Source organism: Sphaerulina musiva, assembly GCF_000320565.1.
Source record: "Sphaerulina musiva SO2202 unplaced genomic scaffold SEPMUscaffold_3, whole genome shotgun sequence".
Lineage (NCBI taxonomy): Eukaryota > Fungi > Ascomycota > Dothideomycetes > Mycosphaerellales > Mycosphaerellaceae > Sphaerulina > Sphaerulina musiva.
In genome coordinates this window covers 2145521-2170452 of record NW_016017385.1, presented here as the reverse complement: position 1 = coordinate 2170452, position 24932 = coordinate 2145521, and the positions used below count along the sequence as shown (strand labels likewise).

General features: G+C 54.0%; 10 protein-coding genes across 10 annotated transcripts in view; 5 read left to right on the top strand and 5 right to left on the bottom strand.

Moving 5' to 3' along the window:
• SEPMUDRAFT_148342 (uncharacterized protein) overlaps positions 1 to 5673 on the bottom strand; it is a 6944-nt gene extending 1271 nt beyond the window's left edge. Inside the window, exons 1-8 of the mRNA XM_016904862.1 lie at positions 3903 to 5673; positions 3630 to 3767; positions 2142 to 3561; positions 1996 to 2070; positions 1542 to 1923; positions 1454 to 1481; positions 636 to 1398; positions 554 to 572 (exon numbers count right to left, since the gene is read on the bottom strand). Of these exons, the coding sequence (XP_016762834.1) occupies positions 554 to 572; positions 636 to 1398; positions 1454 to 1481; positions 1542 to 1923; positions 1996 to 2070; positions 2142 to 3561; positions 3630 to 3767; positions 3903 to 5404 (4327 nt within the window). The 5' untranslated portion in view covers positions 5405 to 5673. The remainder of the gene's footprint in view (positions 1 to 553; positions 573 to 635; positions 1399 to 1453; positions 1482 to 1541; positions 1924 to 1995; positions 2071 to 2141; positions 3562 to 3629; positions 3768 to 3902) is intronic.
• A 437-nt stretch (positions 5674 to 6110) lies between these two features.
• SEPMUDRAFT_148340 (uncharacterized protein) lies at positions 6111 to 7605 on the bottom strand. Its single transcript, XM_016904861.1, has 3 exons — positions 7125 to 7605; positions 6556 to 7043; positions 6111 to 6435 (listed from the first exon to the last, which is right to left on the bottom strand). The coding sequence occupies exons 1-3, from the start codon at positions 7554 to 7556 to the stop codon at positions 6153 to 6155; spliced, it is 1203 nt and encodes a 400-aa protein (XP_016762833.1). The 5' UTR covers positions 7557 to 7605; the 3' UTR covers positions 6111 to 6152.
• A 293-nt stretch (positions 7606 to 7898) lies between these two features.
• On the top strand, positions 7899 to 9670 carry SEPMUDRAFT_124805 (uncharacterized protein). The gene has a single exon (XM_016901938.1). It carries the CDS (start codon positions 8227 to 8229, stop codon positions 9532 to 9534), a length of 1308 nt encoding a protein of 435 aa, XP_016762832.1. The 5' UTR covers positions 7899 to 8226; the 3' UTR covers positions 9535 to 9670.
• Positions 9671 to 9798: 128 nt separating this feature from the next.
• Positions 9799 to 11168, bottom strand: SEPMUDRAFT_148338 (zf-U1-domain-containing protein). Its single transcript, XM_016904860.1, has 3 exons — positions 10735 to 11168; positions 9974 to 10676; positions 9799 to 9901 (listed from the first exon to the last, which is right to left on the bottom strand). Exons 1-2 carry the CDS (start codon positions 11024 to 11026, stop codon positions 10351 to 10353), a joined length of 618 nt encoding a protein of 205 aa, XP_016762831.1. The 5' UTR covers positions 11027 to 11168; the 3' UTR covers positions 9799 to 9901; positions 9974 to 10350.
• Positions 11169 to 11402: 234 nt separating this feature from the next.
• SEPMUDRAFT_83262 (uncharacterized protein) lies at positions 11403 to 12659 on the top strand (the record flags this gene model as incomplete). The annotated part of the gene is made up of 2 exons (XM_016910330.1): positions 11403 to 11528; positions 11591 to 12659. 2 exons carry the CDS (start codon positions 11403 to 11405, stop codon positions 11912 to 11914), a joined length of 450 nt encoding a protein of 149 aa, XP_016762830.1. The 3' UTR covers positions 11915 to 12659.
• An 857-nt stretch (positions 12660 to 13516) lies between these two features.
• On the top strand, positions 13517 to 15524 carry SEPMUDRAFT_148337 (Bicupin, oxalate decarboxylase/oxidase). Its single transcript, XM_016904859.1, has 4 exons — positions 13517 to 14299; positions 14404 to 14829; positions 14896 to 15080; positions 15184 to 15524. Exons 1-4 carry the CDS (start codon positions 13563 to 13565, stop codon positions 15372 to 15374), a joined length of 1539 nt encoding a protein of 512 aa, XP_016762829.1. The 5' UTR covers positions 13517 to 13562; the 3' UTR covers positions 15375 to 15524.
• SEPMUDRAFT_148336 (uncharacterized protein) lies at positions 15519 to 17143 on the bottom strand. The gene has a single exon (XM_016904858.1). It carries the CDS (start codon positions 17064 to 17066, stop codon positions 15570 to 15572), a length of 1497 nt encoding a protein of 498 aa, XP_016762828.1. The 5' UTR covers positions 17067 to 17143; the 3' UTR covers positions 15519 to 15569.
• Positions 17144 to 17832: 689 nt separating this feature from the next.
• SEPMUDRAFT_140431 (MFS transporter) lies at positions 17833 to 19884 on the top strand (the record flags this gene model as incomplete). The annotated part of the gene is made up of 5 exons (XM_016902937.1): positions 17833 to 17868; positions 18088 to 18401; positions 18471 to 18719; positions 18805 to 18883; positions 18958 to 19884. 5 exons carry the CDS (start codon positions 17833 to 17835, stop codon positions 19882 to 19884), a joined length of 1605 nt encoding a protein of 534 aa, XP_016762827.1.
• Positions 19885 to 21192: 1308 nt separating this feature from the next.
• On the top strand, positions 21193 to 24642 carry SEPMUDRAFT_124801 (kinase-like protein). Its single transcript, XM_016901937.1, has 4 exons — positions 21193 to 23807; positions 23860 to 23996; positions 24065 to 24371; positions 24424 to 24642. Exon 1 carries the CDS (start codon positions 21498 to 21500, stop codon positions 22953 to 22955), a length of 1458 nt encoding a protein of 485 aa, XP_016762825.1. The 5' UTR covers positions 21193 to 21497; the 3' UTR covers positions 22956 to 23807; positions 23860 to 23996; positions 24065 to 24371; positions 24424 to 24642.
• On the bottom strand, positions 23210 to 24494 carry SEPMUDRAFT_41039 (uncharacterized protein; the record flags this gene model as incomplete). Its single annotated transcript, XM_016908808.1, has 4 exons — positions 23210 to 23798; positions 23860 to 23996; positions 24065 to 24371; positions 24424 to 24494. The coding sequence occupies 4 exons, from the start codon at positions 24492 to 24494 to the stop codon at positions 23210 to 23212; spliced, it is 1104 nt and encodes a 367-aa protein (XP_016762826.1).
• Positions 24643 to 24932: the final 290 nt, after the last annotated feature.

Here is a 24932-nt window from a genome sequence, read left to right as displayed (position 1 = left end):
TTCCAGTGCCATGGTTGAGCACACTGCGAGTAAAATGGTCGGCAACCAGCACTTTCATTAAAACCGGGTGCTTCTGTCATCGCACCCGCCGCTATAGAATCTTCTGTTGACTTCCCTCGCTTGACTGACCTGTCGTCAATCCCTCACCACTCTCGAGGTCCTGTTTCTCAGCTGCATCATCCCCATCCCCATCACGGCAACGGGTACTGCTCCAAGAGCTCGTCGATCTTGGGCACAAGATCTGGGATTCGAAACGGCTTCGAGACGACATCATCCTATTCAGCCACCACGACTGTCAGCGGGGCCCGTACGTACCGAGCGCACAGCTGCGTGGAGAATGCAAAGACGACTCACCATTCCCGCATGGAGTGCGGCCGCAATCTGCTCCGACCGCGCATTGGCCGTCACAGCAATAATGGGTATATGTCCTGTAAGCTTTCCTTGTGCTTCATACTCTCGGATCTTGCGGGTTGCCGTCAAGCCGTCCACTATATCAAATGGTAAGCACATGCATCCCCACGTCGAAACTCTTGGAGTATTCCGTTGCACTTACTGACTGGCATTTCCTGGTCCTATTTCTCCGTTAGTATGTCGTGGAAACGTAGACGGCACGAAGGCGGCCAAAGCCAACTTACCATGAGGACCACGCCGATCTCGAGCCGGTCTGTCATGCTGGCGGCATCACGCCAATATGTCGACTGCATCAGCTTGTCCAGTGCTTCTCCTCCATGGTTCGCAACATGGACTTCCATGCCTCGATTGGTGAGCTGCTTACGCAACACTTTCTGGTTGACAAGATTATCTTCTACGATAAGCACCTTGGTGACTTGAGGACGCGCAGACTTGACCTGGTCGTCACCTGTGCCTTGGGCGGGCTGGACATGGGCACCTTGAGGTGAGGGAACCGCCTTGCTCTGCGCCTTCACTGCCTGGGCTGGGGCGCGCTTGACGCCGGAAGCGTCGTGGGCGCTATCAACCGGCCGACTGCTCCTACGGGCAGCAACAAAGAAGGCGAAGGTGGATCCTTCGCCCGCTTCACTTTCGACCCCAATCTCACCGCCTTGGAGCTCCGTCAATTCTCTGCTGATGAAGAGGCCCAATCCAGAGCCACCATACTGGACATGGGTGCGGGGCGAAGCCTGGGAGAAGCGAATAAAGAGCAGCTTTTTCTCCTCGGCAGACAGGCCACGGCCCGTGTCGCGCACCGCGAAGTGGATGTAGACCTTCTCGCCGGTGCCCCATTCATGCTCAGGAAGTATGTCCTTGTCCTTTTTACGAGTCGGAAAGTACTTGACGGGAGCATCTGGCTGATCACTAGGACGCTGCACAGAAGCTCCTATGGTGACGGTGATGGTGCGACGATCTTCTGTCCCAGTGAATTTGATCGCGTTTGTCGTTCTGCACCTTGCTGTCAGCGTGTAATACAAGCGTGGATACGGGGCGAGAGAAGTACAAGTTAATAAGCACTTGGAGCACTCGACCTGGTAAACGTCAGCACCGTTGGGAACGAACACCGCAGTCGGGCCGTGTAGAGAGCTTACTGGGATCGAACCGCACCCAATTAAGGTTGAGCTGGCGGAAGGACATATGAACAACGAGCTTCATCTGAATATCTGCCGCCTGGAGTTCCCCTTCGTGCATCTTGAGAGCTCTGCGCACAACGGTCAGGGGTTCTGCATCAACGGGAGTGACGAGCAGCAATGCTGAATCCAGCTTGCTCAAAGTTAAAATGTCGTCGACGATCCGCTTTTGATGCTGACTGCAAAGACTGATCGTCTGTGCCGCATCCAAACAGCTGGCGAGCAGCTCGTCGGAGATGGTCCGCTCACCGCCGTGGCGGAATTTGGTGAGTGATGTTGCGATGTCGTCGGCGCATTGTAAGATGGCGGAAAGGGGATTGCGCATCTCGTGCGAGGTAATGTCCTTGCCAACGTTAGTGATTCCATTGCTCACTCGCGCGCAGCTTGCTTGCGTATTGCCAAGCAGCAAACTCACAATGAAATTCTCCTGTTGTCGCTTCAGCTCAACAGCTTCTTCCATCTTTCGAGTCTGGAGTCCTTCTGCCCATTTCTAAGGTATGTAGAGTCAGCACTTTTGTTCCGCGAGGCACTCGCCCACGCCCAGCACGGGCTTCGATTTACCTGTTGACTGATGTCTGTAATACTGCCGAATATTGATTTCAACTTTCCATCTGGGTATTGTTCTGGGTACCCGGAAAAGAGGGCCCACGTGTCACTGCTCTCGCCATTGCCGTCTCGCCATTGCGCCTTGAATCTGAACTCTTTGGAAACTGGCTTGACGTTGATCACCAGCTCCGTCCACAGTTCTTGCACAATATGCAAATCTTCTGGTTTCACCGCGTCCGTCCACGTGTCGGCCATGCTGGCATTCTTCGGCACTCTCGAAATGTCGTACCATGTATCGTTTGCAAATGTGATTTTGCCCTCGCTGTTGGCAATGAACATACCGACCGGGGCAAACTCCGCCATGCGTGTGAACTTGGTCTCACTGTCTATAGCCTCCCTTGTACGTTGAGCCAACTGCTCCGATAGTTCTATACGATCCAGTGCCGCAAGCTGCGCAGCCCTCTGCCCTCGTCTGATCTCCCCCTCAAACAATACCACAGAAGCAAGCGAGGTGCCCAGCTGCCGACTCAGGAGCTGGATAAACAGGCTGTAATCGTCGTCGTAGGGCCGTCGTGGATTGACCCCCAGAACCAGGAATCCCAGTACGTTTTCCCCTGTCGTGGGACGGATCGGGCACACTACGACGGCATCCACAGGATCTCCGAAACCACGCCACTCTAAACCAGTCACCAGGCTCGCGGGCAGATCCCGACTCCCTACCTCCAACAGAACGGGCTTGTCGGTCTTGATGACTTCCCGAAAGACTGGACCAAAGCCTTCCATGCCAGCTCGCAGGTCGATATGATCAGGACCTGCTTGATGACCCTCTGGGAGTCCCAGAGCGCCCTCGAGTATGCACTGCCGCGAGGAAAAATTAGATCCGGATTGAATACTACTCGCATCACTGTCTGAGTCTTCGGTGACGGAGTAGAGAAGCAAAAAAGGGGAGTCGTGCTCGTTGAACTCGAATGACCCGAGGACCTGCGACCAGAACGCCTTGACATCCCGAGCAGTCGCAGTCCTTTCGCCAATCTCGCGCAACGTCAGCATCCTTCGTTCCGCAATCTTCCTTCTGGTCTTCTCGAATGCAGGATTATAAAGGCCCATGACGCTCCCATCGCTGCCCACCATGGGAATGATGGACCACGAAAAGTAACACTCTTCGAGATGGTCACTTCTTCGGATGAAGAGGCAGTCGTCGTCCTTCATTGTGGCCTCTCCTGTCGACTTGGCGTTGGCGAAAACATCCTTAACTTCGTCCCAAATTTCTGCCCATGCCACTCTGTAACTCGTACCCATCAAACTCGGATGCTTCTGGCCAGCAAGTAAGATGTATGCCTCATTGTATATCGCGATCAGGTCGTCTCCCCAGTACATTGCTGCGGGGTGGGGAGACGCCATGATGAGGTTCACGGCCTGACGCAGATTCGCACACCTTGTTACCTTGCATCAGTACAACCCATACACACCGCACTCCCAGCTAAAGGGTGCATCTCAACTCACCAATTCTCGATAGGGCCAAGGCTGGTGGAGGCCCAATCTATGCTGCGTGCGAACTGGATGTGGCGAGGCATAGTGTCGGACACGGGTAGTCTCGTCCAGTCGAAAGACGGCGCATCGGATGAAACCACCGGAATTTGGCTAACAGCGACATTGGTATTAGCGACAATGCTGTGAGGCGGTGGTAATGGTGGTGTTGTTGTTGAGTGTGCTTTCGTAGACATCGCAGAAGGGGTAGCGGTATTGCTTCCAGTAGCGATCGAGGATGATACGTACGTGTTTGCACTGGGCAGGAGCTGAGTGGCGCCAGAAAGATCAATGTCCGCCAGGAGGGTGAGTTTTTGAGCATCTTGTAGTATCTCGGGGTCGAGCTGTTGCGCCTCGATGGTGGGCATGATATCGGGGGCACCAGAGCGACCTGCGCCTGTAGCATTGACATTCTTGGTCGGAGCTGTTGCACCAAAATAGTCAGGGGGTTCTGCAGGCGTCCTACGAGGCAATAATTCTGACGGAGGCGCGCTCAACTCAAATGCAGCTGCGGAAGACGACTTGGAATTGGACGAGGTTGAGTCCAAAGTCCCACTAATGACCCGAAGCCTTTTGCGTAATGTGGAACAACTCCAGGTCATAGATAGGTATGGAAAAGGAGGCAGACAGACGTTCAGGCTTTCGCCATTGACAGATGCGCTCAAGAGCCAAGACTTGAATTGGAGGAACGTCTGCGATCCTCGTGATGCTTCACGAGAAGTCATCCCAGTTATTGACGCCTGCATTCCTTCGTGCGACCGCAGAGATGAATTGGAGAAGACGGGGTGTAGCGGACCGGAGCCATAATTGGCACTATCGCCCAAATCCACGATGAACGTTGGTCTTTCGTCTTGCTCCAGCAACTCCACTATCCCGATTGAATTGAGTATTCCACTCGTCCCATCATGACCTTCTTGTACATTGTGGAGTCCACCGTCGGAGCTACTCCGCTGTGTGATGGTGCGCTCCAAGCTTTTACGATGGGATGGCGCGCCCGTCGAACCCAAGCCAGCAGCGGGGCTGGATACGGTCCCACGAGCCAGGCTCACTGTCTTAATGTGGCCTTCCTCGCTGTGAGCCTTCGACAGCATGTCGGTTGCTCTTGCTGCTGCCTCGCCTGACAAGAAGCGTGGCAGCTCTGGACGCGCTCGAGGGCTATTGCTGAAGAAGAGAGGAGAGGACGGCCCCTCGACCGATAGGCCGTCTGGCGGGCCAAATGCGCTCCCGTTGAGGCTATGCTTAAAGCGCGGTCGCAGCTTTGCACGCTTGCGCGAGCGCTGAGGCGAAGGGGCGTGCTCGACTGGCGTCGGGTCGAGGCCGAGCTTTCGCTTCGAGCGACTCGTCGGCGTGGAAGGTTGGTCGTGAAGCAATGACAGCTGCTCTGCACAAGGTGTCGCAAATCCCTCACGACTCGTCCCCGTATATCGCGAAGACTCCTTTCGAGGGCTGGTGGAGCGCCTAGAGAAGGAGTTCCATATCGATGGCGTCCGGTCAGTATCTGCGGCTGCTAGTCCAGAATGACGTCGACTGGGACTCGCAGCAGACGGAGCCCCGACAGAATCTCTCGTTGCGCTCGCAGAGCGACCACTAGCAGCCGTCTGCGGCGGAAGAAGAGGAGAGGTGGGTCGGCGGAAGGGAGAGGAGGAGCGCACGTTGTGCAGGAAGTGTAGCGGAGGAGGGTTCGGTGGCAGTGGGCGGTCGTTCAGGCTGTCCTTGGAGGTGAAGATAGAAGGCTCGTTGGAGCCCTTCATTCCTAGGTCGAGGGCATATCCATCGGGACTTTGTCGTCGGCGCTAGCAGTTCACAGTGGAGGATACCCCGGTCTGCATGATGTGACGCGCTCCGACAGTGCTAGTAAGGTACTATAGGTAGCGAGCCTTGGGGGACCCCGAGATGCGAGAGCCTGAGGCTGCCGTTGTGAGTGTGTCTGACGAGAGCAGCGAGGCCCGCCGGTATAGGTCTAAATCCGCGTGAGCAGGACAGTGAGAGCGCGGTCTTCACCACCAGGAAGGGGTTTGTGAGTGAGGGAGTGAGTGAGTGAGTGTAGTGTGTCCAACCCGCCAAACCCGCCAGACTGATGTCCCTCGTCCCAAGAGCCCGGAGGAGCCTCATTCATCCCGGCGACGATCTTATCTTTGTTCGGACTAGGACTCTCCCTGCCCTGCCATGCCGATATGATCGATGGCGTTTGGCGTTGCATTTCTGCACGCACGTGTCGGAACGGGAGGTAGAGGTCCTAGAGGAGGAGGTAGGGGGTCAGGGTTCAATGACATTGGCAGCACAGAACAAGGCTCTTTTTCACCGTTTCACCACAGTGATGGCAGCGCATGGTCGTGGGTCTGACAGCTGCGGCCTGCCGAATGGGGCATGGAATGGCATGGCATGATGGAACCATTCCTGAACCGAATTGAACTGGAAAGCAAGGAAGATACCTAAGGTACTAGATATGTATACTCACTACCTCTTACGCTTTACCTACCTACTACCTCCTACTCTACCTTAGACAAGCACCCGGCTCTCGCCATTGCGCAAGTCGAGCCATTTCGTGTCGTCGAAGCTTTCCAACACTGCGTCGCGCTCACTGTTGGCGACAACATGCTCCCCCTTCTGTCGTTGTTCTCTTTCTAGCTCCAAAGCTTCCTTGATCGTCTTGACCTCACGTTTGATGAAGAAGCCCACCAGGCCACGTCCTTCCTTCACTTCATCATGAGTGCCTACCCAATATTTTGCTTTCAAGACCCTTTGAGCCTTCAGACCGTTATAGACTCCTAAGTTCAATTGTCTGGATGACCGGCACAGGTCAGCGACGAGAGAGTATAGGTCATAGGCAGTTCTCTTAATTCGATAGTATCTTATGCAACTTGGCGTGGAGTTGTAGGGACGTGATTTTCTTGAAACTTACAGCGCGGTTCTCCCAATACTAGCGAGGCGCACATTATGCAAGCCATGCAAGAATACCAAAGTGGAGATTGCCGGTGACGCCTCGGGGATAATCTTCAAATCGCCACTGTTCACACCATGGGGCGTGTATATGACAGCTTCGGCTCGTTCCTCGTCTTCGTCTGGCTCGATCGTAGCGTGTCGGCGTGCCCTACTTCCATTGCTGCGAAGGTTATTACTCACGCTGGTCACTCTCGTCTTACCAGTGTTGTGCCTGTTGTTCCAAGTGATCAAGATGGCGCTGTGATAGTTCAGAGCGTCATTCGTGGACAGGAGTCTACTGATGCCGATCCATTCGGGCAGAGGAGGCATACTGGTCGCTCGCCAGTCGGTCATGCCGTCTGTGCCGAATACATCCAGCGCAATCACTGTCCGGAAATGTTTGAAGCCGTCAATCACCTTTGCGGCCTCCTTGGCTGCGAAGACAGGCACGTTTCTGTGCAGCTCCACCTGAGCCTCTTAGCTTCTTGCTGATGACCATTCCGACTTACGCGCAGAAAGATGGCTGGAGTGTGAACCAGGTCTACGCACCAGTGTCTCTTTATGGCAATGGTCGGTGAACTCGTGGGATATGGCCACAGCGTCTATCAGCGTATCCCCATGCCCATTCCCCAGCTCTTCTGAGTCTTTCGCCGGCTCTCGGTGCGCGCCCATCGCCAACGCCTCCACGTCGCGGATCAAGTCCTCCAACTCGGCAATGGTCTGCACGGCGCTGGGCGTGGCATGGAATTGCTGGCTGAACCAGCTTGCAACGTCGCTCTGACCGCCTTTCAGCCAGGGATCCACCAGTATGTTGTAGTAGAATCGCGTCCCCCGCCGCACAGCATTCTCGGGTCGCGGTATTTGAAGCAGCCAGCTGGAGTCTTCGTTGAGATGGGTCAACACGGGACGCTTCGTCGTCGCCAGAGCCTCGTGGATGTTCTGGCGGAGCTCTTGATAGAGCTGGAGAGAGGGCTCGTCCATGATGATTTCACCAGGTGTACCTGTTATAAGAGGCAAATGTATGCTACCGCATGGCTCATGCTAGTTCGGGGGGAGGTGTATGTAACAAGCCTTGCGGTAGCTTGACTCTATTTCGACGATAGATAGGGTACAGTAGGGTAGGCGGTAGGGTAGGGTAGGGTTTGTAAGGTAGATAGGTACATAATAAGGTACCTGTATGTACATAAACAGTGGCTTTCTTCCCTGACGATGACGCAGCTTGCAGCAAACAGGCACATGTACAGGTAACAGGTCTAGGTAGAACTAGTGAGGCGCCGACAACTTCTTTTCTTGGTTGTTCCCTGGGATTACTTGGGCATCAACGCACAACAGACGACACCAGATCACACGTCCGTCCGGTGGTCGCACCTGAGAATAACCGATGGACTGCTTGAGCTGGGGACGCTGCATTCCTTTGACCCGCCATCGCCATCGACATCTCCTCTTTGACGACTTCTCCTACTGCGTCCCTGACCCGTCTCCCTCTCTTCACTCGCAACCGGAAGACAGCAGCGACGCGGTCCTCTAGGCCAGACCGACGAACGTGCACACAAGACACCATCATCGCGACACGCAGACTCTGCCATATTGCAAGCCGAAGCACAGCGATTGGAGTGTGGCCACTACCCAGACAGCGCCACCCACGTGCGCCATGAGTGAGAAGTATCAGCCCCCGCCAGGCTACCGGAGGACTCAGTCTGGCTACGATGGCAGTGATCAGCAGCAGCAGCAGCAGCAGCAGCAGCAGAGGACAGACGCTTCCGCTGCTCAGCGCGCCTCCTGGGGACTGGGTGGAGCGTCCAGCAGCCAAGCTCGGGGCTCCAATAATCCATATCGAGATGCTCACCTGAGTGCTACCCCCGTTCCGCGTCCCTCCAGCATTGCTTCCTCTCACACACCTGCGAGAGTGCAGGAGCAGTACCAACCGCCCCCAGGTCCGCCTCCGGGACGCCATCGTAGTCCCAGTCAAGACACGGAAATGACCACTGACGATTATGAGCCTCCCCCATTCCCGCCACCAAGTCGTGGCTCTCGAGGACCGTCTTCGAGAAGTAGTGCTACCCCCAAATTGCCAACGCCGAGTAGTGAGCCAGAGCAACCTCCACCAGAGTATGATCCCTGGACAGGGCCCGACAACAACTTACAACTGCCGCCATCCTTCGCCGCAGCGAATGCACAGAACACACGCAGTCCTGCGGCTAACGCAGACTATGATGATGCCGCTCGAGCACACGCTTGGTGTAGACAGAACCCCCTCTGGCCACCTCAAGACCACGACGGCGGAACTGTAGAACGCATCCAAGCCGGTGAACTAAGGCTCACCTGTCCTCCCAATACGACAGATGTCACACAGTACAACCCATCTCCAGGCCGAAGCTACGTCCGCACTTCAGAAGCCATCAGTGACACCATCATGTTATCGGACATTCCCATCTACTCCGCCAACGCACAAGCCCCTCTCACCACTGGCCAACCCACGACTCTCTACTTTGAGCTCAAAGTCATGGCCATGGGTGACCGTTATGGAACCGGCAAAAACATCGAATCCGGCATCGCCATTGGATTCGCCGCTGCTCCTTATCCTGCCTGGAGACTGCCCGGTTGGCACAGAGGTTCACTGGGAGTCCACGGCGACGACGGTCGAAGATACATCGACAACAGCTACGGCGGCATCGACTTCACCACTCCATTCCAGCGAGGCGAGGTCGTCGGAATCGGAATGACATTTAAGCCGCCCGTCCACGGCGATCGCGTGAGTATGCGATGTGAAGTCTTCTTTACGCGAAATGGCAAGAGAGACAACGGATGGAGTCTGCACGAGGAACGTCCCATTGACGCTGATGCGGGCGACATTGATGGGCTGGAAGGTGAACATGATCTTCTCGCAGCCGTGGGCGTCTTTGGCAGTGTCGAATTTGAAGTCGTCTTTCGCAGTGAAGAGTGGTTGTACAAGTTTTGATTGATTGAGCGAGAGAGAGAGAGAGAGAGAGAGAGAGAGAGAGAGAGAGAGAGAGAGAGAGAGAGAGAGAGAGAGAGAGAGAGAGAGAGAGAGAGAGAGAGAGAGAGAGAGAGAGAGCAAGAGAGAGACAGACAGATAAGGAAATATCTGGTCAGGCATTGATACCCTAGGGAGAAACTTTTTGCATAGCATAGCGAAATCATGATTGATATTGGGAGCCACACACACACACACACACAGAGAGAGAGAGAGAGTTCTGATTGGACTTTCTACCTTGGTCACAACTACCACGCACTCGCCGCTGCAGCTTCGTTTCTCGATTTGTGTTCACAACATATATCAACTTCGGCTTCCACGGGATGCTGGGCTGCACGAAATTTGTTAGTTTTCGTTCATGTAGGCCGGGTGTGTGAAGCATGCGGCGGGATATTGTCCTTACTATTGGCAAATCGCACTCTTCTCTTTCTTTCTTGCTACTCGTACATAAATCTCGACTGGCGAAGTACTCGTAGTCCTTTTTTGCTGAGGTATGCTCTGCCGAAGTCCAAACTGCCAGGGTGGGTAGCAGCTCTGGCGTCTGACTGGGTGATGTGTGGCTGTCTCCGCAAGTCAGGGAGATGACCGGCGCGCCATTAGGCTTGCATCATCTGCCCAGCTCTCAACAGGTGCCCTCTTTTATGGGTGTGTATAGAGAAGTCCACGGCATAGATCCTTTATGCGCCAATGCCAATCTGATGCGCTCTTGAGGTTGAGTATGTCCGCCATAAAGAGCTCCGCGGGCGTTCTCAGCTTCACACGCGTGGTCGATTACCGACTCTATCGGCCCTCGTGCTGCATGCCAGCCGGCGAGCCACTTGCTTGAGGTCCTCGGACTCCAGGCGGTGGGCTCATAGCCATCCCACCACCCGGAGCTTGTCCAGCCTGTGGTGGGAACTGAGGTGGCATCTGAGGAAATCCGCCCTGCGGAGGTGAGAAGGGCATGTTGGCTGGAGGCGAGCCCGCGAATGGGGGCATACCAGCCGGCGGATTGAAGCCTGGCGGAAAGCCGTTCGGCGGCATCGGGAAGCCTGGTGGGAGGGGCGGCATGCCGCGTCCTCCTGGGGCCATTGGTGGTGGGAAGCCTGGTGGGAGGGGAGGCATTCCTGGGACGGGTGTCAGTGTCATCTTTCCACCACTACTGTACTCTTGATGTTCGCATACCTGGAGGAAGCGCGCCAAAGCCTGGCATGCCGGGAGGAGGTGGTCCAGAGAAGCCTGGTGGTCCTCCTCCTTGACCCGCGGACAGTTGTGGCTGCAGAGGCATGCTCTGTCCCTCAGCCGCGTACGAACTCGTGATGCCGTCGATGACAGCCTGTGCCTTCTCGTGACCGATTTGTTGGTAGTAGTCGACGACGTTGCGGAGGTGGTTTCGGCCGCTGTTGTGCGCCTTTCGGACGCTCATCGAGTCGTGCGTGAGGTAGACATCGCAGTAGTCGCAGAAGAATTTGGGCATCTTCACTCCTCTTTCGCGCGTGGGTGCGCGTGTTCGTGTGGTCGTCGGTGTAGGTTTGGGGGCGCAATTGATGCTCCAACCGCGATGGCGAGGTGGCACTGAGTGTCGGTGTTGCTGTCGGGGTGCAAGAGACAGAGAGCAAGGTGTATGTAAGTGGTAGCTGGTGGTATGTTGTCTGGTTCTACAGAGTTGATCCGTGCCCCTGCAACTCGACAACTCAGTGTCTTAGCAAACATAGGTACCTACCTACCTATTTATTCACTTACGATGAACACCAAACAAGCATATGATTTAATCAGGTAGTGACAGCTTGCGCTCGACGAGTGGCCATCTCCAAACCACCACCATCATCATCGTCGTCAACGGCTTGAACATCATGGCGTACCAAGGCCCAGGTCACAGCGTCTGGTCTGCCATGAACTACACGCCGCCAAGAGGCCGCTGCAACTACAAGACGTCGATGATCTCCACCTGTGAATGTTTGCGCTACATGCTGCATCCCGTCAAGGCAAATCCCCTCAAGATCATCGCGGCTGACATGCTGCACGAGCTGACCATGACCAGGCTGCCACGAGTTTCGATTGCGACGGATGCGGCCACCATGCGTCTTTCCACTCTCTCGAAAACAGCTTCGAGACTGCTATCCTGGAGAAATGGTCCGCTCAGCAGGAGTCCACTACCGGCGGTGCTACAAACACAGGCACCTCCAAGAAGCGACGCCGCATCGTTGAGACGCGACAAGATGACATGGAGATTCTGGAGCTGGCAGAGGACGAATTTATTGCCGCGAGCGGTGCGTCGACCACTCGCAACCTAGCGGGAACACCAGCAAATTCACGCGCATCGCGAAAAGGTGCTGGCGTTGTCAACCGGGCGAGTGCAACCTGAAGAGGTGATATTGCCACTTCCACCTAGCGAGAGAGCCGTCCTGCTTGGTAGTGATGGCAAGGACATGGACTGCCAAGCTTTGTGATCTAGCAGTGGCAAGGAGACCAGATGAAGCACAACGTGCATTGCCACCGATCCGGCTACTGGATTGTCCCTCAGCGGATAGTGGCAATGATCAAGGTTGCTCGGCAGATTGCTGTCATATCCGACTACTCATAGATCATAGGCCAGTGGAAAGGTTGCCACCAAGGCAGAGTGGTATAATTTGGGATATGCCCTGGCTCCTACAAGCGACGCTCTTCGCAGGTCCGCATGAGGCGAAAGCCAGCAGCAGGTCTCTTGTGGACTGCACATCTGCCCGAAGCTCTTACCTCCTACCTCCTAGGAGGTAGGAGATGCACACTGGCACAAGCAGACGCATGATATCAAGGAAACCTTCATCCGAGCTCTCTAGTCTCCACTGCACTGTGATCAACGCAATCTTGTTATTGCTCCCGTCACCGTGTCCGCGTAATGGTCCCCGCGCGTGGTCTCCATATCAACTTCAGCCTTCTGCAGCAGCTGACAAATGGGCGATCGACATTGTCAAGAAGCTTACACATCTTAGCTACATAGCTTGGCACGGATGTTTAAATGAATGCAGCAAAGGTGGAGGTAGTGGGTGTAGTGTAGGTACGACGCTGCATTCTCACATCATATGCCAGCAGAACAAGTCTAGCAACGAGGTTCATCTGGCTAGTACCCGCGCTTGGGAGGCGTCGATAATTTGCTGCAGACTGCTCTACATACAGCACATGAACACCACTGCAATGCCACGCTTGCATGTCTACTTATGATGCACTCGGGATGTCGGCATGGCACGCTTAAAAGGCAAGCAGTGCATTCAGCTACTTCTACCTCCACCCGTCGCAACCGTTGACTTGCCACAACAACCAACCAAAAAGATTCTTAATCCCTCATACCTCCATGACCCCTCATACCGCTGGGGAGAGTCCTAGCTCTCCAGCGTTGCTCCCTATTTGCTGTCCGTCCGGATTGGCTCGTTGGAGTGGCAACACGGTGTGGAGTGCATGTCTCTCTCTATCCTGAGCAATGTTTATTGCGAAGAGGTGGACAATTTAGACGTTGCTGTCGCTGACTCAAACCCTCTAAGCATGGACGGGAAGCTTTTACCGAGCACGCCAGCGGTGGAGGTAGAGGCGGCATCATGCCACTAATCACCAACTCACTTCGTCCTGCAGTGCGACCAACATAACCTCACGGTTCCTCTTTGCGGCACTGCGACCTACATATATGGAGAAGTGCGAGTGCTCTCTAGCAGCTCGCCTAGCCGCCTGTGGAAGCCAATAATTCATCTCATGCATCAGATCTAAACTCCGCAGTAGCCGTGCTTGGGCCCGTCACTAAAACTGCAAAACACTCTCGTCAACCACACTTACCTACTAGCGCTAATACCTTATTACTTTATTCGACGTGATGGCCGATCGCGCGCTGCTATGCTGCCTATGCTGCCTATGCTGCTATGCCGGGAGCTTGAGGACCACGCGTCAAGCTTCTCATATATAGCCAAGTGAGTATCTCGCCTCAGCGCTGACAGATAACGTGTATCGAACGAACCTCCCCTTTTCTATCATTCCATACGATCAACATGGCTCGCAGCCTCTTGCTTGGTGCAGCTCTGCTTGCACAGACATATGCCACGGCAATACCCACAGGCTTTCGCGAGATTTCCGAGCCTCAAGTGTTCCATCGTCGACAAGAAGGAGAGAGCGGATCGCCACCGGACTTTGCCATCGTCAGTCCACCTACTCAAACGCCATACGGACCCTCTGGTGCAAGTGGCTCGTTACGTGGTCCCACCAGTTTGGCTGGTTACAACCCGGCCTTCCCAGTAGACACAGCTCTCCCTGCTACAGTACCACAAGATCAATATCAATTAGCACCAGGACAGGAAGAGGATGCAGACCTCGGACTCTACCTCGATCTCGCCTCGGTTGAAAACCCGCAACCCATTCGTGGTGGCACCAATGCTCCTACGGATCCGGGTCCACGTAACAAAGAAGTAGAAAAGCAGAACCCTGATCTGTATGCGCCTCCAGGAACCGACTCGGGCGATGTGCCGAATGCGAAGTGGCCGTTGGCCTTGTCCCACAACCGACACGGACTGAATGGTGCTGGATGGGCTCGACAACAGAATGTGGGAAATCTACCGATTGCTACTGCTATGGCAGGTGTCGATATGCATCTGGAACCCAATGCGTACCGAGAATTGCACTGGCACCAAGCTGACGAGTGGAGTTTGATTCTCAATGGATCGTGTCGACTCACGTCCATGAATGAAGCAGGCGAGACCTTCGTAGATGACTTGCAGGCAGGCGATGTTTGGTAAGACAATTTCTCCAAGCCTACCTACGGGGTAGCCTTTATATCAACCCGGGAGAGAACGGTTTCACTAACCACATTCCCTTTCTGCTGCTGCGAAAAAACAGGTTCTTCCCCGCCGGTATCCCACACAGCATCCAAGCCTTCGACGACGGCGTCGAATTCCTCCTCGTCTTCGACAGTGGAGAATTCAGCGAAGACGGCACCTTTCTCGTCTCCGAGCTCTTCGAACGCAATCCCAAATCCGTTCTGGCCAAGGACCTGCGCGTGGATACCTCTGCCTTTGACCATTTGCCCTCGGGACAGTTGTACATCTTGCCTGGCACACCCGCTCCCAAGAACATCTCTGAGCAAAATGTCACGGGGCCTGCGGGTTCGATTCCTAGCGATCGCAGCTACTCTTATCATTTCTCTCAGCAAGAACCCTATGAAGTCCCTGGTGGGAGTGTGAAATTGTTGGACTCGACGACATTTCCCATCGCCAAGGACTTTGCCGTGGGTTTGTTCACTATCAAGCCTGGAGCCATGCGCGAGTAAGTCTGTCGAGAGAGAGACCATACGATATTTTGTTTTTGCAACTTCGACTGACCAAATATTAGACTCCACTGGCACACCACCTCGGACGAATGGGACTACATCATCAGCGGCCAAGGCCGTCTGACCGTCTACGCCGCTCCCGCCAGTTCTCGCACTTTCAACTTCCAAGCTGGCGACACCGGTTACGTACCCGTGACAGCAGCTCACTATCTCGAGAACACGGGAACGGAAGATTTGGTCTATCTCGGTACGATTTCTCCTTCTCCTTCTCCTTCTTCTTCTCCTCCTCTTTCCTCCTCATCCTTCTTCTCCCAGCCATACATGTATTTCTCACTAAACAACATAAACAGAAGTTCTCCAATCACCCGTCTACAACGACATTTCCGTTGCGCAATGGCTGGGATTGACGCCCAAGCAAACGGTCAAGGATCATTTGGGATTCAGCGATGATACGTTGAATCGATTGCCTAAGATTAAACCGTTTATTTTGCCGGGAGATCCGGATTTGACGCAGACGAATTTTACGAGTGAGGCGGATTGAAAGGGAAAAGAAAAGAAAAAAAAAGGAACAAAGAAGAAGTAAGGAGATGATGTAGAAGAGGGGATGAGAGGTAAGGTATGGATGGATGGATGAGAAAAGGTGATATGAAAAAGCGGAAAGACGCACGTTGGATATTGAAAATATGGGAAATCGTAATTTTGATGCATTCATGATAAAATGGTCCATGATCATGATCTATTTCTCACTCTCGCACGCCTTTTGCACTCGAGCCCTCAAATCTGCGAGTCCAACATTCCCATCCCGTATCACAATCACGCCCTGCACTTCTCCGCTCTGCACGACCTTTACAAACTCGGGTGAGATCTCGGAAGCCATCAGTGTTATACACCTCCAGACTTCCACAGTACTGATGGGATTACGAAGACTCTGCTGGAGTTGTTGTGTGACTGCTTGCCTGCTGAAACTGCTGCGTTCTTTCATGCCGCACATGAGCGAGAGGACACGAGCAATGTCTTCGATGCGTTGAAGAGCGGATTTGCGTTCAAGTTCGGCTTTGGTCGGTCCAGAGGGAAGTTTGGATGCTAGGTTTTGTTTCGCAATGATACGATCGAGGAGTGCTGTGCTACGAGATGCAGTCGATTGAGCGGATCTTTGCACGGTCGTCTCGGCTTGTGCAGTCTTCGACTCGACCTTGGCGGCTTGTCCAGCTTTGAGATCTGCCAACCGTTGCTCGCCACGTGCAAATAATGCAGAAGTCTTTTGCGTGGATTCACACTGGATGATTTCTAGCAGTGGCAGATGGTCGAGGAACCTAGCTGCTGTTCTGTTCTCCTTGGCTGTGCTCGCTTGCCATTGATGCCACATCTTGTCCAGCGCATCTCCGAATACATTGTTCGCCTCCTCTTCGTCGATGTAGCTCGCTGCACGCTTCAGACCGCGTCCTCGAGATTGTAAGCGTGCAAGCCGAATTCCTCCTCTTCCATGGTCCTCCAGAACAAAGTCGCGGTGTTGTTTTGGTACAATGGCAAGGACGCGTTGCAAGTCGAGCTGGGTAACATTGCGCTTCTTCCAGTGTTTCGTGATCGTGGGCAGAAGGAGCAAGATCTGTGGGGCGATCGACGTGCCGTTGTGAGAGTAGTGCATTGAGAGTGCTGCCAGGAAAGATGCGTATAGATCCTGTAGATCTTCCACTTCCGAGGGCATGGAAAAGTCCAGCTCTGTCTCTTCGTCGGGCGTCTCAGGAGGCGTGTCGTAGTCGAGCTGCTTCTTCGGTAGAGCAATGGGAATGGGCCGCGCATTGGTCTTGATGTTCAGATTGTCGAACAAGCGGGCGGCGCTCTTGCTCGGCGTCTCCACAGGAGTGGGAGGCACAGCATTTTTGACGCGCTTGTGCCGTGGAGTCGACTTTGGCTTCGATTGCGCTGGCGCCGTCAAGTTTGCAGACTGCACTACCACAATCCCATCTTCACTGTCGCTGTCCGGGACGATATCGCGTTTTCGCTTGGGAGCTACTGACTTGATGGCAGCAGCTTTGACGACGGGCGCTGGTGATGGTGGAGGCGGTGTGGCTACCCGTTTATGCACCGTCTTTCTCTTTTTGCCTTCGTTGGCTTGCGCGACAGGCTTCGACACGCTGCTGAAAGTGTAGATGCTCTGCTGCTGCGTCCTGTTCGATCGTGATTGTTTGCTGGCTTGTGCCTCTTCCAGCGTCGACGCCTTTCTTTTGGGCATTGTCGCTCTGAGATGTGTGATATGTATGTCCTGAGCTAAGATGGCGCGTAAGATAGCCCGAGATAAGTATGTGGTGGTGTAGAGGATTGGATGCGATGCAATGTCGAGGTCGTGTTGAAGATGGAGCAGACGCAGAACACGGAAGCTCGCGAAGAAGCGCGCGTAAATTGGAACGCGTCGGGTCCAGCCACACGCGACAACGCGAAAGAAGTGCTGGAGACGCTCCTCTCGTGCTTAAGTCGTGGTACGGCATTCATTCATGATCTCCACTTCCCCACGTCTCCACAACCCCACTTCCCCACACTTCAAACACTTCCGCCTCCAACACAAACACACACCCGACACGGTATACGTTTTAGGGCCGTTGTGCAATGCCGTATTATGGTATACCACAGTCTGCGCATCACCAACTGCCGAAAAGCATCTCCTCAGCAGAGAACAGAACATGCTCCCTGGCGGGCATGGACATGGAGTATATATGCAGCATGACACGAGGACAGACCATTTCCCTGTTGAGCGGCGCTGTCGGACACTGTGGTTCCAATGGTTGTCTGCACTCAGTACATTGTTGACATACTGCGTGGCAGGCTGTGCTGAAATGTTAATCGGTATAGTAGCATCACGTCCTGACGACTGAGCGTTTTCTCGATGGGGAAGGCGGCCTACCCGACTTGGTATAAAAACAGTGCTTATATCCCAATTGACCACGCGAATTATCCATCGCATGGTACCCTGGACCTTGGAGTGTGCCTACAGCTAGAACAGCATGCCAGTAGGGATTAACATCACTATGAGCAGGGTGGTAATGATGAAGATGAGGACGCGGTAGATGTCAGCTTCGTCTCTCATTTAAAACCGGGGCTCCTCTCTGGAAATTCTTCAAGACTACCTACCTACCACTTCTCTGTTTGACCTTGTACAGACACCAGCCTACAGAAGCAGTACAATGGGGGACATGTTGCCTGGAGTCGAGAACGGCTTCTCCAGTGCAAGCAAACTCGACCACACTCCGGACGAGAAGAATGAGACCAGAGCCACCAGCAGCGCCGGGCTGAGTAATGGTGACCTACCCTTCGATCTCGAGGCGACTGGAGAAGAGCAAGGCTACATTCTTGATGTCGAAGTGCTGAAAAACGTTGCACCAAACTGGGAGCAATATCAGCTCACACAAGACGGTCGTACGGTCCTCATTCCTCAGCCGACCACGGATGTTGACGATCCGCTGAATTGGACGTGGACGAAGAAGCATATTGTTTTGCTGGTCGTTGCGGCGACGTCCTTTTTGCCCGATTATGGCAGTGCCACAGGAGCTGTGACACTGCTCCCGCAGGCAAAGTACGCTTGCTCAACGCGCAAGAGAGAAATTTGATCGTAGGCTAACGTATATCTTTTCCTTTTTGGCAGGATATGGAACCTGCCTGAAGATACCGTAAACCATTCACAAGTAGGAAATGTGTTCATGGTCGGTGCAGGAGCTGTGGTCGTGGTCGCTCTCTCCGCATTCTTCGGTCGTCTCCCTATACTGTTCTGGTTCACCGTCATGGCAGTATGGACCGCAGCAGGCTGTGCCGTGGACAATGGCTTCGACACCTTCATGGCCTTTCGCATCCTGAACGGCTTCTTCTCGACCGTAGCCCAAGGCGGCGGCATGATGTGAGTATACATTGATTGGCTTTCTCAGCATACCAAGGTCGATGCTGCTAACCAGACTACTCTTCTTTCCCCCTTCTCTCGTCAGGTTCATCAAGGATATGTTCTTCGTGCACGAGAGAGCTCGGAAGATCAACATCTGGGCCAGCTTCGTCATCCTATCGCCAGTGAGTTTACACGTGCAGCCTGTCGACCAGAGGAAGAAGAGGACACGCTGACCCGAACCTTACGACGTACCTAGTACGCTGGTCCACTCATTGCAGCGTTCATCATCGAAAAACACAAGTGGGAGCTCGCATTCCAGATCTACACCATCATGACAGCACTCTGCCTACTGGCAATCATCTTCTTGGGCGACGAGACCTTCTACCACCGCAAAATTGCCGCTGCTGAACGCCCTGTGCGTCAGCGAGGAGTGGCCGGCCAAATCTCCCGCTTGGTCGGAGTGGAACAATTTCGTACTCGGCACCTGCGAAACACGTTTGTACAAGCGTGCATGCGATCGGTACACGTCATGCTCAAGCCGACCGTCTTCATCAGCTGCGTCTGGTATCTGTTTGTGTTCGCCTGGGTAGTCGGAATTAACACGTGCTTGAGCATGTTTGTCACTCCTCTCTATAACTTCGGACCACGCCAAATCGGATTCTTCTACTTCACGCCCATCATCGCAGCCACCATTGGCGAGATTGTCGGTCGATGGCTACACGACTTCCTCGCGGACTGGCACAGTCGACGAAGTCCCGGCGGCAGACTGAAGCCCGAGTACAGACTCACCGCCATCACCTTCGCAACGCCCTTTATGGTCGTGGGCATCATCGTGCTCGGGTTCGCATTAGAAGAAGGCTACCATTACATGGTCGCCGCTCTCGGGTGGGGACTGTTTGTCTTTGGCATCATGGTCAGCACGGTGGCCATCACGTCGTACAATCTCGACTGCTATCCCGAGGGGTCCGGTGAGGTGGCTGCATGGCTGAATTTTGCGCGAACGGCGGGAGGTTTCATCATCTCGTACTTTCAAGTGCGATGGGCAAATGCAATGGGCACGAAGAAGAGTTTGGGAATTCAAGCTGCCGTGGTCTTTACTGCGTGGTTCCTGATCCTGTTCTTGCAGGTCTTTGGAGAAAAGTTGAGGAAGATGTCTGGGCCTCTGAGATTCAAGACTGACTGAGTGAGTCAGTGTGTGTGTGAGAGAGAGGGTGAGGGGGTCAAGAGAGCGCGCTTCGTCGCGATAGAGTATCGTTGTCGAGTTCCTTATGAGGAGAGGTAGGTAGGTGTACATGAAGAATGTGTAACCTAGTGCACGCATACGAGGAACCTCAACAATGCGAAAGTGCAGATGTGCAACGTGATCTGTGTCTCTCCAGATCCACTAGCCACTACCTCCGTAGAAGACAGAGCAAAAGTATCCCAAATAAGGTATGCTGAACATTATATGAGAAAATTGAATTGGAAGTTTCGCGTCTCACACCGACACGCGGGGAAATACTCCATGCTCCATGCCCCACGACGTCTTCATCATCACAAGAAACTACTAACTGTAATCATTTCGGCTTTACATCGCAATTTGATCCGTATTTTAGGCGTCGCAGATTCCTTTTTTCGGGGCTGGGGCCCTGGGGGAATGCGGCGGCGATAACATTTTCCCCATCGGAATCGGCAAGGCTCGAGCGACTCCCGATACGAGAAGGGTGGGCGGTGTCGAAGCCATATAGATCCGATATTCTTCTATCAGGTAGTAGTTGTTGGTGTTGTTGTTGGTGTTGATAAAGGTGAAAGAAGACGCGGGATACGCCAAACACAAATCTCGCTTATTCTTCTTCCTTCTTCATCATCATAGGCGCGCCAAGCGAATAAACACATGTACCGACGACCGTACTGTAGGAGGTAGTTCATTTGGCCGCCTTCTCCCGAAGCCGAAAGCCGCTCGCAAAGGCATGAACCTTAAGGAAAAAGGACTGTCCCGTAATAGGCTCTTGGAGTTCTTGATCCTGCTTAGCGGCGGGCTGGGGTCATGCAGATAAATCACATGTGGATGTACGACCGTACGTAGGAGGTAACGTGTTGTACATATAGTACTAGGTACCTAGATACCTTACTGACCAATCCGCCACGACCACGCTGCCCACGTTTGATCTTCTTCATGCTTATGCAATATGTCGGTCTCCGTCCTTTTACACTTTGACGTGCTGGGACTCGGGAGAGAGCCAAAAAAGAATATGTCAGTCCCGTCATGGCAGAGCCGCTGGTAGTGGCATGCACTGGCCGCGGCGGGCCACATGTGACACGATTAGGACCGTGTCACCGTGGGCGTGGCCGTGGGCGTGGGCGCCACATGTTCGACAGACGATAGGTCGATAGCGCTGCTTTGGGGGTGGTGCTTCTTTTTCTACCGGGTCGGCTCTATTACTGTACCTTACTAGTAGCAGATAATGTAGCTAAGTTCTTCACATACATAGAAAACTCACATCCTCTGTGACCTCACTGTTGCTCCCTGTTGTCTTGCATGCGGTTTCACTCTCGATTGTTTGCTTCTTTTCTTCCCTCCGCTTCTTCGTCCTTCTTTTTGTCCTCACCTTCACCTGCACGTCACCGCGCGTTCCGCTCCTTTTGTGGCATCTCGCGACATCGTATACGCGACGAGCATACCTCACTCAAATCGAACGGAGATCCTGCAAGGCTGTTGGCATTTGAAACCAGGATCTGCCTGCGGGCAAAACGTTCTAGAGTCAGACTTGCCTGCCTCCTCCCTCCACACCTCTGCAGATTTTCTTCTTAAGCGCAATGGCTCCCGCGACGTCGTCGCCTCGGTCGTCAGTATTCGAGTTGCAGTCCAATGCGCCTCCGCGACACCATCCGAGGAGCAGACCGCAGCCCTTGCGCATACGAACCTTCAGCGAGAGCAACGATCGCAGTCTTGGCTTCAACGATACTCCTCCGTACGAGCGTCTGCACACCAGGAACAAATCCACGTCCAGCACGATCGAGAATGCTGCATTGAGGCTGAGAACAAGTACCATGTTCCAAGAAGACACAATCGAAGAGGACGTCGATGAGCGCTTTGAAGCAGACCTCAGCCCACGAAGCTCACTCGACACTGTCGCATCAGATGCCTCGACCTTCGCTGAATCACTTGGTTCTCCACTGACCAGTCTATCGAGCGCAAGGACCTCCCTCGAGGCCTCGCCATCGTCCATGATTCACTTCGATTTCAGCAAAATCGATTATGAACTCGAACGCGCCAAAGTCCTGGGAGAAGGTCTCTGGTCCACCGTCTATTTGGCGGAGCAAAAATCGAGCAGCAAGACCGCTTCCAGCCCCAGCCTGCCCAGAAAGCTCTTCCGCAAACCTCGCACACTCTCTGCACCACTTCTCTTCGCCGTCAAGACCCCGTCCCGCCAAGATGCAAAGGACGTTTTCCTCCAAGAAGCACGTATCCTCTCTCGCCTCCAACGCCGGTCCAGTTCACACACGTACATCGTACCCTTTTACGGCCTGGACACTCGCAACGACTCCCTCGTCTTCGAAGCAGTAATTGGAGGCTCTCTTGAACACCTCTGCAATCGCCTCAAACAAATGACTGAAGTCGCTCGCCACCTTGAAGTCATCAATCTCTTTCCCGGAATCGCATACGATCTCATCGCCGGCCTGGAATTCCTGCACGACAATGGAGTCGTGCACGCAGATATCAAGTCTGCAAACATCCTCTTGGACATCTCCTCGCCATACCATCATGCAACAACATCTCATTCTTCTCATCATCATGAATACCAACCCCCCATCATCCGCGCGCGATACATCGACTTCTCCGCATCTTTCGTACCCTCAGGAGACGCAGAAGATACGATACCACCAACCGCCGGCGCCGGCACCTGGGACTTCATGGCCCCCGAACAACTCCGTCTCCAAAAAGACCTCTCAACACCCACTCCCGCAAGCGATATCTGGAGCCTCGGAATCACCCTCTTGACCATTCTCGTCGGAGGCTCACCCTACACGGCAGCATGCGGCGGAAGCAATTTCTTGTTGCGGGAAGCGATCAAAAGCGGAGATCCATTGGGATTTGCGAGAATGGATCCTGTGCCGAGGAAGAGGTTAGCGGCGTGTCAGAATTTGGTGGATTGTTGTCGCTTGGCGTTGAAGAAGGCTCGAGAGAATCGAATTACGGCGAGGGCGTGGATGGGTTGGTTGGATGAATGTGAGTGGATTGATGGGGTGTTGTGTAGTGGTAGTGGTACCTAGCGGCTGCGGTGGTGGTGGGTCGTTGGAATGTATGTTTTGGGAAGGTACCTTACCTTACCTTACCTCGTCAGGTACGGAAGGTAGGTAGTCATGTGGTCGCAGAGGAATACTTAACTGTACCTACCTTAGGTACTTGACCTCACGGTAACCGTGAAAACGCAGAGTTTCGAGAATCGGTCTTCATTCATGCACTCTCTCCGTTAGCTGCTATATCCAGTCTACTGTTGATCTTAGTGAAGTCGTAGCGAGCCAAATCATGCTGGACCAGCTGAGTTACCAGCAGATGCGATGCTCTCCTGAGAGCGCGCGGCACCATCCAAATCCTTATTTCCAATAATCACGCGGGAGCACCATGAGCACCAGCTCCTGTTCACGCCTGTCTGCTCTCGTTCGAGGAACTTTTCACTAATTCGTTCGTCTTCGTACTCCTTCACAATGGCGCCCACAGGCACCATCTTTCGCACTTTGGTCTTCACTCGCCCACCAATGCCGACCATTTCCTGGGTGCTGTAGCTACTACCGTTCCAACACCGGCCTTCGGATTCGGCCTTGGCCGTTTCGAGCTCGAGAGCCGCCAGCTCTTCAGCGTCACATTCGACGTCTTTCTGGACCATGCGTGCGCCGAGGCAGTCAGAAGTTCGCCCACACTCGACCCCTTCGTTGCCTTCTCCGAGACCGGCGCCAATGCCTCCGCAGTGACTATAGCGTCCTCGCCACTTCCATCCGCGTTCATATGTCGTATCGGCTGTCCGCATTGCATGGCCACACGGAGAACAGATCCAGACCACGTCGGAGCAGGTGCAAGGATCTCTGGCGTACTTACGATACTCGCGAGCTGATATGCTTTGGGAGCTGGTGGGCGTCAACCATGATACGGGCTTTGTTGGCAGCCCCCATGACTTACCTCACGTGCACGCCAGCCTCATCGAACGCACAGATTGTGCTGGTCAATTCGCTCAGGGGCGCTTTCATGCAGGTCCGACATAGCCTTCGATGTCGAAGCTTCACTGCAGAGGACGGCGGGGCTTTGATGACACAATTCTGCTCACGGCGTGAGTATCGATCGTTGTCCAACACTGCTCAGCGCAGGACGAATAGGAAATGCGTACTCTGCATAAAGTTCTACCGCAGCTGCGGCAGTCACTGACCATATCTCTCGCACAAGCTCCCACTCTGCCCGATGTGATTCGTTCCACCTTGATACCATGGCGGCCGTAGGTAGTCCAGGCATCACGGCTGGCCAGAAGTGCAGCCCCCAGTCGTTCCCCCGGACTGGAGTCTTCATTATGGCAACGCAGAGTCTTCTTCACAAGCATCGCACGATACTGGAGCAGGTTGGCCCGCACTTGACGACATGTTTGCGCCAGGTCACTCAGAGTGGTGAGATCGATGTAGCTTGCCAGAGACGAGGCAATACTGCTCTCGCGTCAGATTGCCACTGGTAGAAGAGAAGCTTCACGCAACTTACGGATAGCACGATAACGCCGCGGTAAAGGTGTTCAAGTTCGGATTGGGCCTACTATTGTCGTCTCCGACCATGACTGGAAGTATGGCGGCGACATGCTGATATTGACGTAATTGTGGTGTCTGGGCCTCATCCAGATCTAACATGCGCATGGCGGGGACAGAAGGCCGCCGGACGCATCTGACGCCAAGAGTTTGATATTCTATACGAATGTTGATTGAAGAGAGGAGATGTGCGGTAGGTAGGAATGTAGGTAAGGTACAGTGCAACTTATGTAGGGCTACATGTATGTAGGTAAGGACTAGGTAGACCGTTGGAAACAACCTGAATCCATGGTCCCGGGCACGGTCGAGCTCCAAAGCTGGATCAGGAAGTCGAGACACGGAAGCTACGACTTGTGGCAGTGTCCCTCTCTCCCCCGTCCCGTCCCGTTCTTCCTCCACTTTCCCGCTCTTCCCGTCTCTCTTCCGTCTCTCTCCCGTTCTTCCCGTCCCTGCTCCAGCGATCATGAC